Genomic DNA, 17561 nt, shown 5'->3' with positions numbered 1-17561 from the left:
CCCCTACGAGGTCATCACTGCCTGCTCCAGCACCAGGAGCCTGAACACAAATCAGCGGGATTTGAATTTCGGGTTCCTTACCTAGTAGCTGATTTTTGAGCATAAATGGTTGTGGTGTTTTGAGTTCCTCATCTTCAGGTGCACCATATTCTGTTTAAGAAGAAATAAAAAAGATAAACTACAGGGCACTACAAGAAAAAAAGTTTCATAGCGAAATGTCAACACAGCCTTTTCCTTTCCCACAATAAACCCAGCAGCAGCTGGTATGCTAACCAGGGATCTGCTTCCCTTATACTTAGTTGTTTGTTTTATTCATTTATTTCTTGGTTGGTTTGGCTTGGTCTGTTTCGTCGTTTTTAGATGTGGACAGCAACCGTTTGCAAGGGCAGAATCTCCCATAACTTGTGTATTACATTATTGTTCTTACACACTAATAATGTCCTGACTCAAAGTAGCAAGTTGAGTCCGCCAAATACATAAAACGTCTGTTTAGCGTTTCCCTTTGGGAACAGTTCCCTTTATCTCTGGTCCTGTTAAGGATACGATTCACAGAGCACCTTGGCCAAGTTCCAACGAGACGGTGCAGCGCTAGGCTGGGCACTCAACACCGTTGCTAGCCCTTTTCTCCGGCTCGAACATCTGCTAAACAATCCAGGGCAAAATTCCGTAACTGTCCATGAATCTGTCTCTGTCCTCGGGCACTCTCAGAGAAATGCTGAGCCATACCTGCAGGTGCGCTTTAGGGAGACTTCCCGTCCCTGTCCCCTAGTGACTGAGAATGCCAGGAGATGGGGCCAGCTAATGGAGTAACCTGAAAGCAACTCCCACAGGTAGCTTTTCTTCTTCAAAGATAATGTTCCAGCCTGAAGCCTTTATGCAGTCAGCTGCTTGCATTAGGAAATAGATTAAAAGGGAAGCTGCATAAAAGTGAAATTTGGAATAATAATGAAGCCGAAACAAAATGGAAAGTACATCAGGAACAAAGAATCATGAAGTTGTGGCTTCAAAGCCTGAGGAACCAGGCTAGAAGCTCCAAGGAACCACCTTGCGTACCAAGTGCCTGAACTGTGGATGCAGTGAGCCCACAAAAGAGTGCTTGGAAAGAACAGCCTTCCTCTGAGCTCTCAGAAGACACCAGAATTGTCTGGGTAGCATTAAAAAACCGAATACCTGTGTTCCACCTGAAGAGTCTAATTTTTAAAATTACGTAAGTTGTTAACCAAGGTTGAGAGAAACTTGAGTGCTTCCTGCCCTTCCTATAGTATGGAGTGGTACCTAACACCCGAAATCTACAGTCTTGGGCAGGTATACGCAAAGATGAGAGAAACCTAAGTTTAAGAAGTGCTTTCCGCTTCCCAAATAGAAATCTCTCTCAGGAACCTAAACAGACTTTCCGGGTCCCTTCTGCTGAGAAATGCTGCTGATTTATCTTCTCTACAGGGAATTTTTCAACGATCTCTTCGCAACTTGCTGGAGCAGCCCCAGCAAAGTATCTATAGTCCATTTGGATGAGTTCAAAAAGCCCCAAGAAAGGGAGAAAAGAACAAAAAGAACTTCCTTTGATACTCAACGAAAAAAATGTGTTCCACTTGAAAGTCCATGAAAGGAAAAGATGCTTGTTGATACTGTACGTACTGAGGCAGAGTAATTGGAATCTGGGATGGGCTGCAAGAAATTCTTCATTTGGTCTGTTTTTGTCTGGATCCTGATGCCCACCAGCCTTTTTCCACTCATTTCCAAAGGCTTTCCGATAATCAAGCTCAGCTCCACGCCTCTCCTCTAAGGGAATCTATGTGGACGCGAAATAAAAACAAGTCTGTTGAGGCACTTTTCTAACAAGTTGTCTGTGTTTTGTACACCCCACCTCCACCTCGTCCTTCTTCCACTGCCCACCCAAAAGAATAATCAAAGTGGGAGGAACAATACTTACAGTTTTCACCTCTCTTTTTTAATACGGACAGAATTTAGGAGTTTATTGAGAAAAAAAAGAATTTCCATTTTTTACTTTCCTTCATGAAGCTATTCACCCAGGAGCCAGTTTCCAAACTATCCCCAGTGCCTAAGGTCCTGTAAACGAGTCAGCCTGTACGCACCTGCCTCAGAGGAGCCGATTTGTTCAAGTGAAGAACGAACATGCTGACAAATCATGGCCTTCCCAATTTTACGGGGAGGAGAGGCTGAGAACTCAAGGATAAATAACCTGTGTTGCTTTGTCTTCCTTTTGCCGACATTCTGCCCAAGAAATGGGAGAAAGTGTCTAGTACTCCTCACCCCTCATCAAATGACAATAAATCAGGCCAGGGAGCAGGTTGGCACCAGGTTTTTCCTGAGCTGATCTAAGAAGTATAATACAACCTCCCTCCTGAGGAGCAGGAAATGAACCACGATTACTTCAGATGCGCAAAGACACATTTTACCACTTGGAGGGAAACGACATCTGATACCCTTTACAATATTCAAACGTAATTTCTTCTTCTATTTTTTGATAGTCTCGCTAGGAGAGTGTGTTAATTGACTTTCTAGTCTAACAAATATCTCATTATTCTACCACTCACCTCACATTTGTTCAGTGTCTTCAGCTGACCAATTTTGGCAATAATGAGTTGGCGTATAGTTTGGGCATCTTTGTTTCCTTCAGTCAGGGGGTTTCTTACGCAGGACAGAGAGTGCAGACTCTGCAACTTATCTAATTCATTAATAAATGACCACTGAGACCAAACAAAAGAAAAGAAAGATGTTTCAGGGTATTTCTTCAGATTATCTGCGGTAACAACAGAAATGCTGAAGTCCCTAGTTGTAACCTAAGGCGCTGAATTGGACCATGCACAAGGACCCCACTACAAAGGCCACATACTTTTACTCTATACCCGTGTCATTTAAAATGACAGGCAGTCTACTTAAGTGAGGAAGCATTTCTCTTTCAATTTAAAATCTTTTTTTTAATAGAAGGAGGAACCTGCAAGCTCCATGAGTGTGCAAATAAGCGATGATGCATTATGCATATTCTGAAGAAGCTCTTACTTGTGATATCTGGTTATCGTTTACTACAAGGTATTGCAAGGAAGGAAACATTGATGTTTTGCACCCTAGAAAAAGAAGAATAAAGTTACATGCTAGAAATGAAAGAAACAGTTGAAGTATCAAGGGAAAATACTAATCTTATATACCGATTCCAGCATCCGGAAAATGTATAGAAGAAATTCCAGTGTCAGAGAGGATTAGTTGTTCTAATCTGAAATTAAGAAATGTAAATTTGGTTACATATAATTACATACAGCATTATAAAATGCTGTGGGCTATCAACCAGACTAGTTTTTACATTTTTTCCTAAATTTTTTCATCTTATATAGAATACTTAGAAACCATAATGTCCACTTGAGCGTATGCAAAGTAGACCCTTTATACTATATTCTAGTGATTCTATAGTCATGTAACAGGTGCTAAATGGCTTTCAAAGAGGAAGGAGACGTGGTCCCATAATCAAGTTTAATGAGTAGAGAAAATAAGATGTGTAACCATAATTCAAAGGACGATATGATAAATAATTGAGAGCATGAGCACCACGTGATAAAAGCTGTGAGTGCAGAGGAAAGGAGGATGGAGAAGACGTCACTAAGCATGGGGCCCTTAAGCAGAGCCTTGAAGAATAAAGTTGAGCTTTGTCAAAGAGAGATGAGGGGACATTTCAGAAAAAGAATGGTGTCGCAAAGCCATGAGGGCAGAGAAGCCCCCGCCTACAACTAGTATTGGGAAAAAGTCCAGTTTGGTAGGAGCAGAGGGTATTCTGAGGTCACATCACAAGAGTCTTCAATGCCAAGGTTTATTTCCTAGGCAATGAGGAGATGTATCGTGAACGGAAAAATATTAGAACTGTGCATCAAGTGGGTGGTAGGGTGGAAAGAGAGGACAGAGGAGGCAGAAATTCTAATAATATTCCAGATGGAGGCAATGAAGGAGGAGTCAAAGTTGACAGAAATTGATGGTGCTGGTAATCGAAATAGAGAGGCCACCAGAATCTGGTCCAGCTGTAGTTAAGGAAAGGAGCACTGTTTTGGGTATGGTAGATTTGAAATGCCAAGAAGAACACTATATAGGCAACTATGTAGACACCCAGCAGGCACTTGAAAACTTAGGTCAGAAGAGAGCAAAGAGCTAGAGATCTGGTGTGACTTGCATAGAAATAAAAGAGAATCCATGACCTAAGATGTAGAGACAAAAAAAGAACCAAAAAAGTCAAAGGAGGATGCGCTAAAGTGGTCATAGTAGCAGGAAAACTGATGGAAGGTCAAGGAAAGAGCTTTAAGAGGGAGGGACTAGATAACCCCGTCCAATGAGGTCTATAAAGGCCAATGGAAACCAGAGGTTTATCTGTGGCCTTTTTATAACAGAACAGTGAGAGTGGAGCTGCCTGAGGATGAGCAGTGGGCCATCAGTGAGGAGAGAGTGATTACAGTCTGTATCTTGAGAAGTTTAGTATTGAAAGGAGAGTAGATAGGGGAACAGCTTACCAGCACGGCAGGGTTAAGGGAAAATGTTTTAGTACAATAGCAGAGGGCAAAGAGCCAGTAGAAGAAAGCCATCAGAGATAAAAAGGAGAAAGGATAATTGATGAACAAGATCCCGAAGAGGAAATGAGATTAACAGTACAGTTGAAGGGCTTAAGCTTGGAAACAAGGAGAAAGGCTTCTTTTGGGACAGAAAAAGAAGACTTAAAATAGGAGAGAAGTTTTGAGTTAGAGGAGAAGAAAGTCAGGAAGCTCATACCAGATGGCTTGGTATTCTCTCTCAGTAACAAAAGACCAGATTCGGAGCTGGAGGAGAGTGAAAGGTTTAGAACAGCTGTTATAGGAATAAGATTAAAAAGTCAGCAAGAGGCAAATAAGAAGGTGAAGCCCTGCTCAAATCATAAAACGTAAGCTGTAGGTTATAGGTGATATAGTTTTGTTACCCTCTTCAGCATCAGGAGGTAACAACAAAAAGGGGAAATGGATAAAGAGAGGGACTATATAGTGGGCACAATGTCACTGAGAAAGATGAGGACATTTCCCTGAATAGACATTAATATGAGCAGATGGCACAGGTTTCAAAAATAGATGTGATGACAGAACAATCTGGATGAAGCAGAGAAAAAAATCTATCTGATCCATTCCTATAGTAATGAGCGATCCAAAATAACATCAAGAAAATTTCCATTTATGACAGTATCAAACTATGAATAAAATACTTAAACTTAACAAAAAAATGCAAAACTTATACTCTGAAATCTACAAAACATTATTGAAAATTAAAGGCCTAAAAAAATGGAAAGCTATCCCATGTTCATGGATCAGAAGACTTAACTGTTAAGATGGCAGTACTCCCCAAACTAATCTACTGATTCAAATGCAATCCCTATCAAAATCCCCGTTGGCTTTCTTTGCAGAAATTGATGATACTAAAATTCATATAGAAATGCAAGGGACCCAGAATAGTCAAACAATCTTAAAAAAGAACCAAGTTGGAGGATTCACACTTCCTGATTTCAAAACTTGCTACAAGACAGTGTGGTACCGGTACAAGGACAGACATAGAGATCAGTGGAATAGAATTGAGAGTCTAGAAATAAATTCTTACATTTACACACTTACGGTTGATTTTCAACAAGAACATTCGATGGGGAAGGAAAAGTCTTTTCAACAAATGGTGCTGGGACAACTGGATACCACATGCAAAACAATGAATTTGGGCCCTTACCTCCCACCACATATAAAAAATAACTCAAAATGGATCAACGACCTAAATGTAAGAACTGAAAACTATCATACTCCTCAAAGAAAACAAAGATATAAATCTTTACGACCCCAGATCAGGTTTCTTATATATGACATCAAAGGCTAAAGCAACCAAGGAAAAAACAGATAAACTGGACTTCATCAAAATTTAAAACTTGTGTGTGAAAGTTCTGAATTTAAAATACCATAAAAAGACAATCCCTAGGATGGGAGAAAATATTTGCAAATCATGTATTTGATATGGGCCTAATATCCAGAATATATAAAGAACTCTTACGATCAACAATAAAAAGACAAATAATCCAATTTAAAAGTTGGCAAAGGATCTGAATAGCTATTTCTCCAAGTAAGATATACAAATAGCCAGTATGCACATGAAAGATGCTCAACATCATCAGCCATTAGAGAAATCAAATATAAACTATGAGCTACCAGTTCAAAGCCACTAAAATGGTTATAATCAAGACTATGGACAATAGCAAGTGCTTGCAAAAATGTAGAGAAATTGGAACCCTCACACACTGCTGGTGGAAATATGAAATGGCGTGGCTGATTCGGCAAATGATCCGGCAGTTCTTCAAAAGGTAAAATAAAGAGGTGCCATATGATCGAGCAATTCCACTCTTAGGTATACCCAAGATAAATAAAAACATGTTTACACAAAAACCTGTTCATGAATGTTCACAGCAGCATTATTCAAGATAGCCAAATAGCAGAAACAACCCAAATGCCCATCAACTGATGAGTGGATAAATAAAACGTGGTCTATCTATACAATGGACTAGGTATGAGACAACAGAAGGAATGAAGTACTGATACACGCTACAACACGGATGAACCTTGAAAACAGTACGCTAAGTGAAAGAAGCCAGTCATAAAGAACCACATCTTGTATGACTCCTTTTATATGAAATGTCCAGAATAGGCAAGTCCACAGAGACGGAAGGTAGCCTAGTGGTTGTCTGGGACTGGGGTGGGAAGAATGAGGAGTGACTGCTGAAGGGCACGGGATTCTTTGCAGGGTGATGAAATGATCTAAAATTGATTGTGGTGGTGATTGCACAACTCTATGAATATCCTAAAAATCACTGAAATGTAAAAATCAAATGGGTGCATTGTATAATATGCTAATTAAGTATCAATAAAGCTGATTTTTTTTTTAAAAAAAAAAAAGAAGAATGGTTCAAGAAATGGGTATCTGAAGGAAGGTTCTCAATTATTGTTAAAACTGACTATTCACTTCAAAATCATGTTTGGAATGAAGACATTTGGCATCATCACCAGGGTCAATTTATTCATTCCAGTATACTATACATGGTTCAAAAGTAAATTCTCTAAATGAATTCAAATAAGAATTTCCTAAAGGGAATAACTCAATTTAGAAATACCATCATCATTATCATATTTTTATTGAGAAAGTATACATGTTGTTGTTAGTTGCCATCAAGTTGATTCTGACTCAAGGTGACATCATGGGTGCAGAATAGAACTACGCTATACGGTTTTCAAGGCTGTGACCTTTCGGGAGCAGGTCGCCAGGCCTGTCGTCTGAGGTGCCTCTGACTGGGTTTGAACCACCAACCTTTCAGCTAGTAGTCAAGTGCTTAACCGTCTGCGCCACCCAGGGAATCCTAGAAGTATATATATGAGTCAAAATTGACTCAACGGCACCCAACAACAATAAAAAACATTTACTAAGCACTACTGCAATGGGCATTTTAGGAGCAAAATTACCTGGGCAGATGTGCTATTAGAAACAGCTGGTTCTCACCAACTGATTGGTTACTAGACAGGTCTAACACCTTGAGCATCTGCAGGACATCAGTCGGCCTGTGTGGGAAATACATTTTGTTCAACAGTAATTTAATATCTTTGTTTTTGTTTTTTTCAAAAACACAGCCTTAAGATACCTTCACTGGCCTATATAATGAAATCATTCTTACTGATAAAATTCAGTATCTTTTTCAATTTGAATCCTTTAATTGAGAGTTTGTTCTAAATCTGCCCACACTTACATTTAACTTTACACAGTAACTAAATGATACTAACAAAAGAGAAAGATGAGGCAATAACATACTTAATGTATTTACAGGAACAAGCTTTTTACACATAACTTGGTACGCTCTCCTTAACAATGTTAATTAAAAATGCACAATTTGTTACAGCATACCCTTTGGAACATCCATTTAGAAACAGCAATGATTACTTATTTATTTTAAACTAATAAAATTTACGTCTTCAAAAATATTTAATTCACACTTTTCAATCTGACCTGATTTTTCCTAAATTAAAACCAATTGGTGAAGTTTTAGTTTACATTCCAATTTGTGAAGGCAGTAAGAAACATTTTTCTAATTCTTATTTGCAAGTCCTCTGAAAACGAATGTTAGGTGTAACTGTAACCAATTATTTATTCAAAATGACTAAATGGTGATGGGTACATTTAAGTAAACCCTTCTTACCTTTCTGAAATGAAAATATTGTCAGACTCAAGGTACAGTTCCTCAAGGACTGGCCACCCAGGGGCGCACTGGAGCACCTAGGAGAAGCGGTGGCCTCTGTTGGTTGATTGTTCTCATGTGTCTATGACCATAACCTCCACATGAGTTCAGTTTAGTTACTGTTTTAGAAATAAAGCACCTCACAGACATCTCACTAGAGACTACATTTCAGGCAAGGAGTGTTTGGTGGGAAGGTGATAAAACATTAAAGGGCCACGTTTTAATGATACACTAGCATACGCCTTTGACGCTCTGAACCAGCACAGTAAGTATAAACGCGTCATTTAGGTATATCCTGAACTGTAGTAAGGCAACTACAGTGTTGAACTGGAGGTGCTGATTTAACACATTCTTATTATTTGACATCATTTGTTTAATCAAGGAAATTGGTGTTAAACACCTTTCCTCAATTCTGGATGCCAATCCAGGTTTGTAAATATACTAATCAGAACAAAATTTCTCAACTATTTCTAAATTTTCTCACTTGAACTTTGTTGCCATCTCTACCACCTGACTTTTTATCTTCCGTTCCTGTTATGGTACTAAATCTAAACTTGGAGAAGAGTAACTTATAACAGAAGGCATACCAGAAAAGAAGGTACACAGCTGATTTTAGCTAAAGGGCAACTAGCCTCCAACTGAGGTGCTTCTGTGGCATTTCACAGATGAACAATATTGCTGGCAATGTACTAAACTGCACCTGGCTTTCAAATAAAATATTTTGAGTCTATGTGAAACTGGTAAACTCTCCAAAGAAAATACCAGTACCACATATTAGTTTCAACTGGCTGCAATGCCAAGGATCCACTAGTCTTCTTTTGAGCTCAGTTGAATACAATGAACAGTGAATTATAGTGGCTGAACTTCAAACAAAAACAGGATGTGACAGGCTTTCTGCTGCTCAGTCCTGCTCAAAGAACACTTGCAGAAAAACTCAGGTAGATAAAGGCTCGATAAACAGCTAAACCTAAGGCATTTAGAAGCTCATCACACACAGCTACGGAGACCTGCCGTTTAGAAAGATCCCAGGACAAATCAAAATAAGCAAAGAGAGATAAAATATGAACTCCTAGATACAAGATTCTACTTATTGCCAATGGTTTTTTAACTCCTTCTGTAAGGCAAGAAAAATAATTTGGTTATTTGGATGACAGGATGATTAAAACGAAGCCACATTTGTGCTTTGATTCCCTATTAATCAAGAATTTAAAATTGCTTATTACTGGGTTAACACACACACACACAAAGACATATGATTACCTCAGCCCATGTTATTCCTGTCCGATTAAGGACTAAAACCTTCAGTGCAGAAAACATTCCTATTAGAGATGGTGAACCAGAGGGAAACTGCAGTTTATTTTCACTGTGTAGAAAAAGAAGACACACCGTGCTTAGTGCGACGTGAGTAGATCTAACTGAAACAGTCACCGAAAGCAACCATTTGGAACGCAATCTAAGGGTTTGGGTTTGTTCCAACCTTACCATGAAATTCTATTAAAAACAAAGTGAGCCAGACCACCAGTATTTTTCGTATTTTTAATACAAAACGTTTTAGTGTCCGACATGGAAAGATGTCATCATAGGGTGAGAGTGGCTCGGTGAGGCCATTCCTGAAAACGTGAGACTCAGGCATTTCTAAGGTTAGCTTTTCAGTTTTCTAAGATGTGGCAAAATAAAGTCCCATTCTCAAGAGTCTTAGTAACATGCCAGACTGTAGACTGGAATTTTGCTTCTCTAAACACAGACTCTGACCTTTTACTGACAGAATGGATGAAATTATTGTCCTTTAAATTGTCTCTCAAGATCTTAATCTCAAAAAGTACTCAATCCTGACAGTCACTTTGAAAAAATATACCTCTAAAAAACACCTGCCCATATTCCTAGAATAGGAGACACTAGGGGTCAAATTACACCTATTCGCCCTATTTGGGAGCAGAACTAATTTAGGCCTGACGACCTGTTAAACTGTACAACTCACGTGTATACTAAGGTTGGTTCACTGGTTCAAGTACAAAAGGGGAACCCTGGCTTAGCCCTTGGATAATTCGGTTCTGAGATTAAAACTTATCAAACATTCAGGAAGGCCTGGAAAACTGTGACATTAGTAAAATATGTAGATTAAAGAAAAATCCTTATCAAAATTGAGTTAAACAGTATCCCAATGAAATTACTCATTCCTAAAGCAATATAAATGTTAAAAGCTTCAAAATAAGCAAACACTCTTAATAACATCAGTCCCCCTGTTTGACTCCCCAGTTAAGTATCACCTCTTCCAGAGATTCTATCTTTTACAGCCAGGCTTATAAGAAGTATGAAGATCTCATATGGTAACTACCCGACCCTCACCAGATCGAAGGTAAAATGAACCACCTCATGTGACTATTTGAAAGACTATAGTAACCAATGTGCCTTGAAGAATAATTTATGCTTAGATAAATTCAACTAAACCAAAGTCTGCCTCTCTTAAAACATCTACCAGGAGGCAGCCTGAGGCCCACCCATCTTCCCCACCTCACTTCCACGGAGATGTTGCGAGTGGGCAAGGAGGGATTAGGAGTTCTGTAGTATTTGACAATTTGGCAACCAAGAGTTCATACCTGAGATTAAGGACGTCCAGGTGTTTAAGCTGGTCCCCCATACGTATCACTTCATCCCATGAGGACAACAGGTTTCTTGACAAGTCTAACTTTCTAATATCTAAAAGCACATGTTAAGAAACAGTAATTTCAAAAGATTCATAAAAGATGAAACAGCCGTTACCTCTTAATTCTGGAGCATGGAATCTTGAACTTTTCACTTGATAGGCTCTATTCTGCTTTCATGAGCACGTACGACTTTTGTACCTTTTTAAATCATCCAACTATTCATTCAGAAACTCAAAGTTCATTGTCATATACTGCAAAATAGAGACATGTATCTACAGCCAAATGAATAAGGACCAAATGTCATCCCCTGAACCATGCATTATCAAACAAAAAGACAAAAAAATCAGTGATGGTAATTTTGATTTATTAAGTCCCTAAACGTGTACCGCACACGGGCCTTGCCCTTGGCACTGCTTAGCAGTCGAAAGCTTCACACCAAACTCTGCCCTTCCTGACCAGGGAGTTAAGATACACCACAGACACCCTCAGATCAAGTATCATCTCCAGGGGAGAGAAGAGGAGTTAGCTGGGACAAATGGTCAAAGCTGCTAAGAAAAAATTTGAGGATTCAGAGTGTCTCCTGTAGACTGGAAGCAGTTAGTATGACACCTACTGCCCCTGGTACAGGAATTCAGAGAAGCGGAAACCAGTGGGACTGAGAGAAAAGGCATGTGCACTGACAGGCAACAGCGACTGCTGGAAAAGAGTGGTGGCCATGCCACCAGGAAGGGACAGGGCTGAACAGAATTTCCAGGACAGGCAAAAGAGACACGGGGAACGGGGATGGCCCCAGCTACAGGAGGGTCATATACACGACTGGATGTGTTTGGAAATTCTTCAATTCATTCATCCATTCCACAAATAATTATTGAAGGTCAGGAATACAGCAGTGAACAGCAGTCTCAGTCAGGGGAGAGAGGCAATCAACCAAGTACATCTACAGTGTGTCGGACACATACGTGTGCTCAGAGTGATAAAGGAGAGCAAGCAGAAGAGTGTATGTGAATGTACGATACATGTGGTCAGAGGAGACCACCTTCTTTAAGATGACCTTTGGTCAGAGAACTGAAGGAACTGAGGAAATGCCAGGTGGAGGGATTAACAAGAGCAAAGGCTTTGAGGTAAGAAAGGTTTAGTCTATTACAGAGACAGAGAGCTCTCATGTGGAGGGAGGGGCATGTCAGAAATGAGGTCACATCAAGGTTGCTGGGGGCCAGGCCAGATCACATAGGGCCTTGCAGGCCACTATAAAGTCTTGCTTGTCTCTGACTGAAATGGGAAGATATTGGAGAGTTTTAAGCAAAAGAGTGATGTGACCTGACTTGTGTTTTAAAAGATCACTGCTGCTGTGTGGAGCAGCAGACTGCAGGGAAACAAAGGCAGAGCAGAAAGACGGTCAGGAGTCCCCGCAACAATCCAGGTTTGGACCTGACGGGCAGCGTTAGAAGTGGGTGGCAATGCCAGATGTGGCTTCACAACCCGGAAGTGGAGCTGACAGGATTTAGATGTGGGATGTGAGAAAAAAAGAAGAGTCAAAGATAACTCCAAGGTTTCCGGTCTGTGCAGCTCGAACTGTCATTTACTGGCATGGGTTTATACCACTAGTAGAATATGACCACCAAAGCGAAGATGTCCATCAAACAGAGAAAAAAAATTAAAGTGGAGGCTGACGAGAATGCTGGACACAGCAGACACGGTCTAGGTCAACTCGGTGCTCCCTCTGCACTGACACAGCCCCACACTACTGCACGATTGCTCTCGGATCACACAGACAGCAAGGTCTGCAGACTGCATGCAACGGCCCTCAGACAGGGGCTGCTCTTCAACAGAGGGGACCCCTCATGCCGCCCGTCCTCCACTGCCCCGTGTTGCTGACTGATGGTCTCTGCACCTGGGCAGAGACCTGGCACGGACTGCAGTGTGGATACTTTTCATGCTTCAGTCTGACACTCCAGCCACCTTTCATTTGCCTTAGCCCTGCTGACACCAAGTCATTAGGTTGGTTGGGAAGGGTTTAAGTCCCATAGTGCTTCACTCACTCACACTTCCCAGGCAAGGGTTACAAGTATCATCATTACTAGTCTGTACAGAGCACATAGACCAGTTACATCCAGAAATTAACTCTAAACAATGTAACAATTATTAATGCAGTGCTCCTCCATCCCACATACACCCCCAAAATTCAAGAACATCCCGTTGTTATACAGTCTTGCTCCTTGCAGACACATTTCTTTCCTTTAAATTCAGGTCAGCCGGTGAAGCGTGAGGAGGTTCATCTCCACCTAGAGGAGCACTAGGATTTTACATCAGGGAGGCCCCCAGCATTTCCTCTGCTTTTAGTGATGGTCGAGTGAACAGCCTCAAAGAGGGATCAACCAAGAGATGAGTAGATTGAATACAGATGGCAATACTTCAATTTCTGGCAGGAATTCAATCAGGAACTGCAAGACATTCATCACTGCATCTGCAAACATCAACTATGAGTTGATTATCTTACCAAGCCTCATTTCTACAAGCCTTAGGGGATTTTTTCTCCAGGAAAGAACAGTATAAGCAACCAATATGCCGATTCTCCAGTACACTGCTGACAACTCATATTAACCAAACAATCTACATTCCCGAACTGTCCACATCCTGTATGTGGAAAATAACCCTTGAACCACCCAATTCCTGGTTTTCTGAGTAGGCCAGGCAGAATAATGGACGCACCAGACACCTCTGTGGCATTTTGCCCCTCACCAAATTCGGTTTCCACATCCACGGCAATTCTTCTAACTCAGGGCTGCCGAACCTCCACAGAAAATGACATTTATGTAGCGCGCTGGGGTAAGTCGAGGGGGCTGCCCATGGCAGAGACGACCAGCCAGAACGCTCCAGCCACCGCAGGTCCCAAGAGGCCTCCTAGGGCTGAGGGGGTCAAACAGCAGGCACGCTGGTTGGGGAGCTCGGTACTGTCTGGGCGGTCAGACTATTTTGCTGAAGAGAGCTGAGTGATTATCACTCATATGGCATTTCTTCACTCAGGTAAAAATGGTTATAAAATGCTATCTTTTGTATATATTATTATCTAGAAAAAAAAAAAGAGATTAGGCAGAGGACCTTTTAAAGTTACAGAAAGTCTATCTGATTTGCCTTTGAGGATTTTTTTTTTTCTTACCTCCTACATTTTTAGTTCTGAGTGTAAGAGCAGTATATGCCATCAAAGAAAAAAAAACACAAGAGAAGGTAGAGAAAAGGGATTACAAACTCTGGAAAAGCTTGTTCTAAGGAAGTATAACAAAACTGCACTCAGCTACGTGAAACAGGAACCTTAATAAAGGGAAGAGTTAATTTTTCTCCCTACCCTAACAAGGGTTTACAAGGCGGCGGTCCAGGGATGATGCAGCGGTCCCAGAAAACGTTCACGTTTCACAGGCTCCTTCTGCTTCTCTGCTCTCCCGCTCTGTACTCGACGGCTCTCCTCACACCTGCAAGATGGCTGCAACAGCCCTGAGCATTCTGTCTACATTCAAGATTGTGAAGAGGGTAAAGGCAACGGGCAAAAGGCGGATGCCAACCAAGTGTGTCCCCTTTAAAAAGCCCCACCTAGCAACATCCACTCTCCATCTTATTAGCCAAACTGAACCAAAATGTCACACTTGGATGCAAGGAAGCCTGGGAAGGTAAATAATTTATCTGGGCACTGACTGCCCACAAAAAACTGAGCTGCTGCTGGAAGAGAGCCAGGGAGAACAGATATTGGGTAGGCAACTCACAGTCTCTAGCACGAGTATCAAATCCAAAGTCAGATTCCAGAAACAAATTATCAGTGGAAAGGATACTAGGACATGTTTCAGCAATTCCTCCTTTTTCACCAGCACAATTCACTGCACAGTTCCTCAGAGAGATTTCTTGCAACTTGCTCAGCTGACTACATGAAAAACACAGACACATGTATGCATAAACATGTACGCTATCCGTCTGCTCTTTAAAAATTTAAAAAGCACTTCAGATGTATAAAAAGGTATCTAAAATAATGTAACAATACCACCTAATAAGAAATAAAGCATTACAAACATTACAATATAACTGAGATTTTTTTTCCTTCTCTGTGTGAACTGAATTGTGTCCCCAAAAAGATACGTTGAAGCCCTAACGCCCAGTATCTGTGAATGTGACCTTATTTAGAAATAGGGTCTTTGCAGATGTAATTAGTTAAGAGGAGGTCATACTGTACTAGGGTGGTCCCTAAATTCAATATGACTGGGGTCCTCATAAGAAGAGAGGGCACACGGTGACACAGACACAGAGGGAAGACAGCCATGTGAAGGAGGAGGCAGAGATTGGAGCAATGCAGCTACGAAGCAAAGAATGCCAAAGACTGCCGGCAATCCCCAGAAGTTAGGAAAAGACAAGGATGGATTCTTCCCTAGAGCCTTTGAAAGGAGCATAGCCCTGCTGACACCTTGGTTTTGGACTTCTAGCTCAGAACTGTTAGACAATAAATTTCTGTTATTTAAAGCAACACAATATACTCCTCAGACATAACCAGTATACTACATTTGGTACTTATTTAATCTTAAGCAGCCGTTAAGAGCTCGACAGCTAACCAAAATGCCAACAGTTCAAATCCATTAGCCACTCCTTGGAAACCCTATGGGGCAGTACTACTCTGTCCTACAGGGTCGCCATGAGTTGGAATTGACTCAAGGGTAACAAGTTTGTTTGTTTATAGTATTTTTATATAAAATGAAATGTGATATAAATGGTATTCTACTATATATATGGTGGTATACTTTTACAACGTATTTTTTTTCCTCAACACTATCCAGTTCAGCTGAGATTTAACTATGGCGACACATGTAGCTTTAGAACATTCATTTTCACACCTTACACCTTATAGTCTTTACTATATGAATGGACCACAATTATTTACTCCCCTGTTGACATGGAGATTGGTCCCAACGGTGCTGAAGGAAACACTATCCCATACTTCTCCTTGTACTCATGTGTCAAAGTCCTTCCAGGAATACTCCCTAGAGAATGTGTATCTTTAGCTTTAGTAGATACTCTCATTAGCCTTTTTTTTTTTTTTTTTTTATTGTGCTTTAGCTGCAAAGTTTTAAAATCAAGTCAGTCTCTCATACAAAAATTTATATACACCTTGCTATTAAACTCCTAGTTGCTCTTCCCCTAATGAGACAGCACACTCCTTCCCTCCATTCTGTTTTCCTGACCATTCAGCCAGCTTCTGAGCCCCTCGGCCCTCTCATCTCCCCTCCAGACAGGAGCTGCCCACAGTCTCATGTGTCTACTTGATCCAAGAAGCTCACTCTTCACCAGTCATCAGTAATCATTTTCTATCCCATAGTCCAGTCCAATCCCTGTCTGAAGAGTTGGCTTTGAGAATGGTTCCTGTCTTGGGCTAACAAAAGGTCTGGGGATCATGACATCCACGGTCCTTCTAGTCTGTCAGGCCATTAAGTCTGGTCTTTTTATGAGAATTTGAGGTCTGTATCCCACTGCTCTCCTGCTCCCTCAGGGGTTCTCTTGCGTTCCTTGTCAGGGCAGGGCAGTCATCAGTTGTAGCCGGGCACCATCTAGTTCTGGTCTCAGACTGATACAGTCTCTGGTTTATGTGGTCCTTTCTGTCTCTTGGGCTCATAATTACCCTGTGTCTTTGGTGTTCATTCTCCTTTGCTCCAGGCGGGTTGAGACCAATTGATGCATCTTAGATGGCCACTTGCTAGCCTTTAGGACCCCAGACGCTACTCTCCAAAGTGGGATGCAGAATGTTTTCTTAATAGATTTTATTATGCTAATTGACTTAGATGTCCCCTGAAATCATGGTCCCAAACCCCCGCCCCACTACGCTGGCCTTCAAAGTGTTCAGTTTATTCAGGAAACTGCTTTTGGTTTAGTCCAGTTGTGCTGACCACACCTGTATTGTGTTGTCTTTCCTTTCACCTAAAGTAGTTCTTATCTACTATCTAATTAGAGAATATCCCTCTCCCTCCCGCCCTCCCCACTCTCGTAACCATCAAAGAATATTTTCTTCTCTGTTTAAACTATTTTTTGAGTTCTTATAATAGTGGTCTCATACAACATTTGTCCTTTTGCAACTGACTAATTTCACTCAGCATGATGCCTTCCAGATTCCTCCATGTTATGAAATGTTTCATGGACTTATCTTTGTTCTTTATCGATGCATAGTATTCCATTATGTGAATACACCATAATTTATTTATCCATTCATCCGTTGATAGGCACCTTGGTTCCTTCCATCTTTTTGCTATTGTACACAGTGCTGCAGTGAATACAGCTGTGCATATATCTATTGTGTAAAGGCTCTTATTTCTCTGGGATATGTTCCAAGGTGTGGGATTGCTGGATTGTATGTAGTTCTATTTCTAGTCTTTTAAGGAAGCGCCAAATTGATTTCCAAAGTGGTTGTACTATTTTACATTCCCACCAGCAGTCATCACCCATTTTTTAAGTGTAGAGAGTTGGTGTTTTCTTTTCTTTAAAAGATTTTAGACAATGTACTGTAGAACACAGAATCTGGAGCCAGATTATGTGAGCTCAAATCCCAATCCCACCACCGCATTCGGTTTTCGGTGAGTTAAATTACATCTCTGTGCCTCAGAGTCTTCATTTTTAAAATA

At 40.8% G+C, this 17561-nt stretch overlaps 1 protein-coding gene across 3 annotated transcripts in view; it reads right to left on the bottom strand.

Annotated features, from left to right (window-relative positions):
- Positions 1-17561, bottom strand: part of TBCE (tubulin folding cofactor E) — a 66422-nt gene that overhangs the window by 10033 nt on the left and 38828 nt on the right. For all 3 annotated transcript variants that reach the window (XM_064276692.1, XM_023549296.2, XM_064276693.1), the window contains 10 exons: positions 14739-14827; positions 10870-10969; positions 9533-9635; positions 8234-8310; positions 7506-7601; positions 3168-3232; positions 3022-3086; positions 2556-2708; positions 1636-1789; positions 82-150 (listed from right to left, as the gene is read on the bottom strand). In XM_064276692.1, the coding sequence (XP_064132762.1) occupies positions 82-150; positions 1636-1789; positions 2556-2708; positions 3022-3086; positions 3168-3232; positions 7506-7601; positions 8234-8310; positions 9533-9635; positions 10870-10969; positions 14739-14827 (971 nt within the window). The remainder of the gene's footprint in view (positions 1-81; positions 151-1635; positions 1790-2555; positions 2709-3021; positions 3087-3167; positions 3233-7505; positions 7602-8233; positions 8311-9532; positions 9636-10869; positions 10970-14738; positions 14828-17561) is intronic.

This window comes from Loxodonta africana, chromosome 25 (assembly GCF_030014295.1).
Source record: "Loxodonta africana isolate mLoxAfr1 chromosome 25, mLoxAfr1.hap2, whole genome shotgun sequence".
Classification (NCBI taxonomy): domain Eukaryota; kingdom Metazoa; phylum Chordata; class Mammalia; order Proboscidea; family Elephantidae; genus Loxodonta; species Loxodonta africana.
This window is presented reverse-complemented; position numbering and strand designations above follow the sequence as displayed.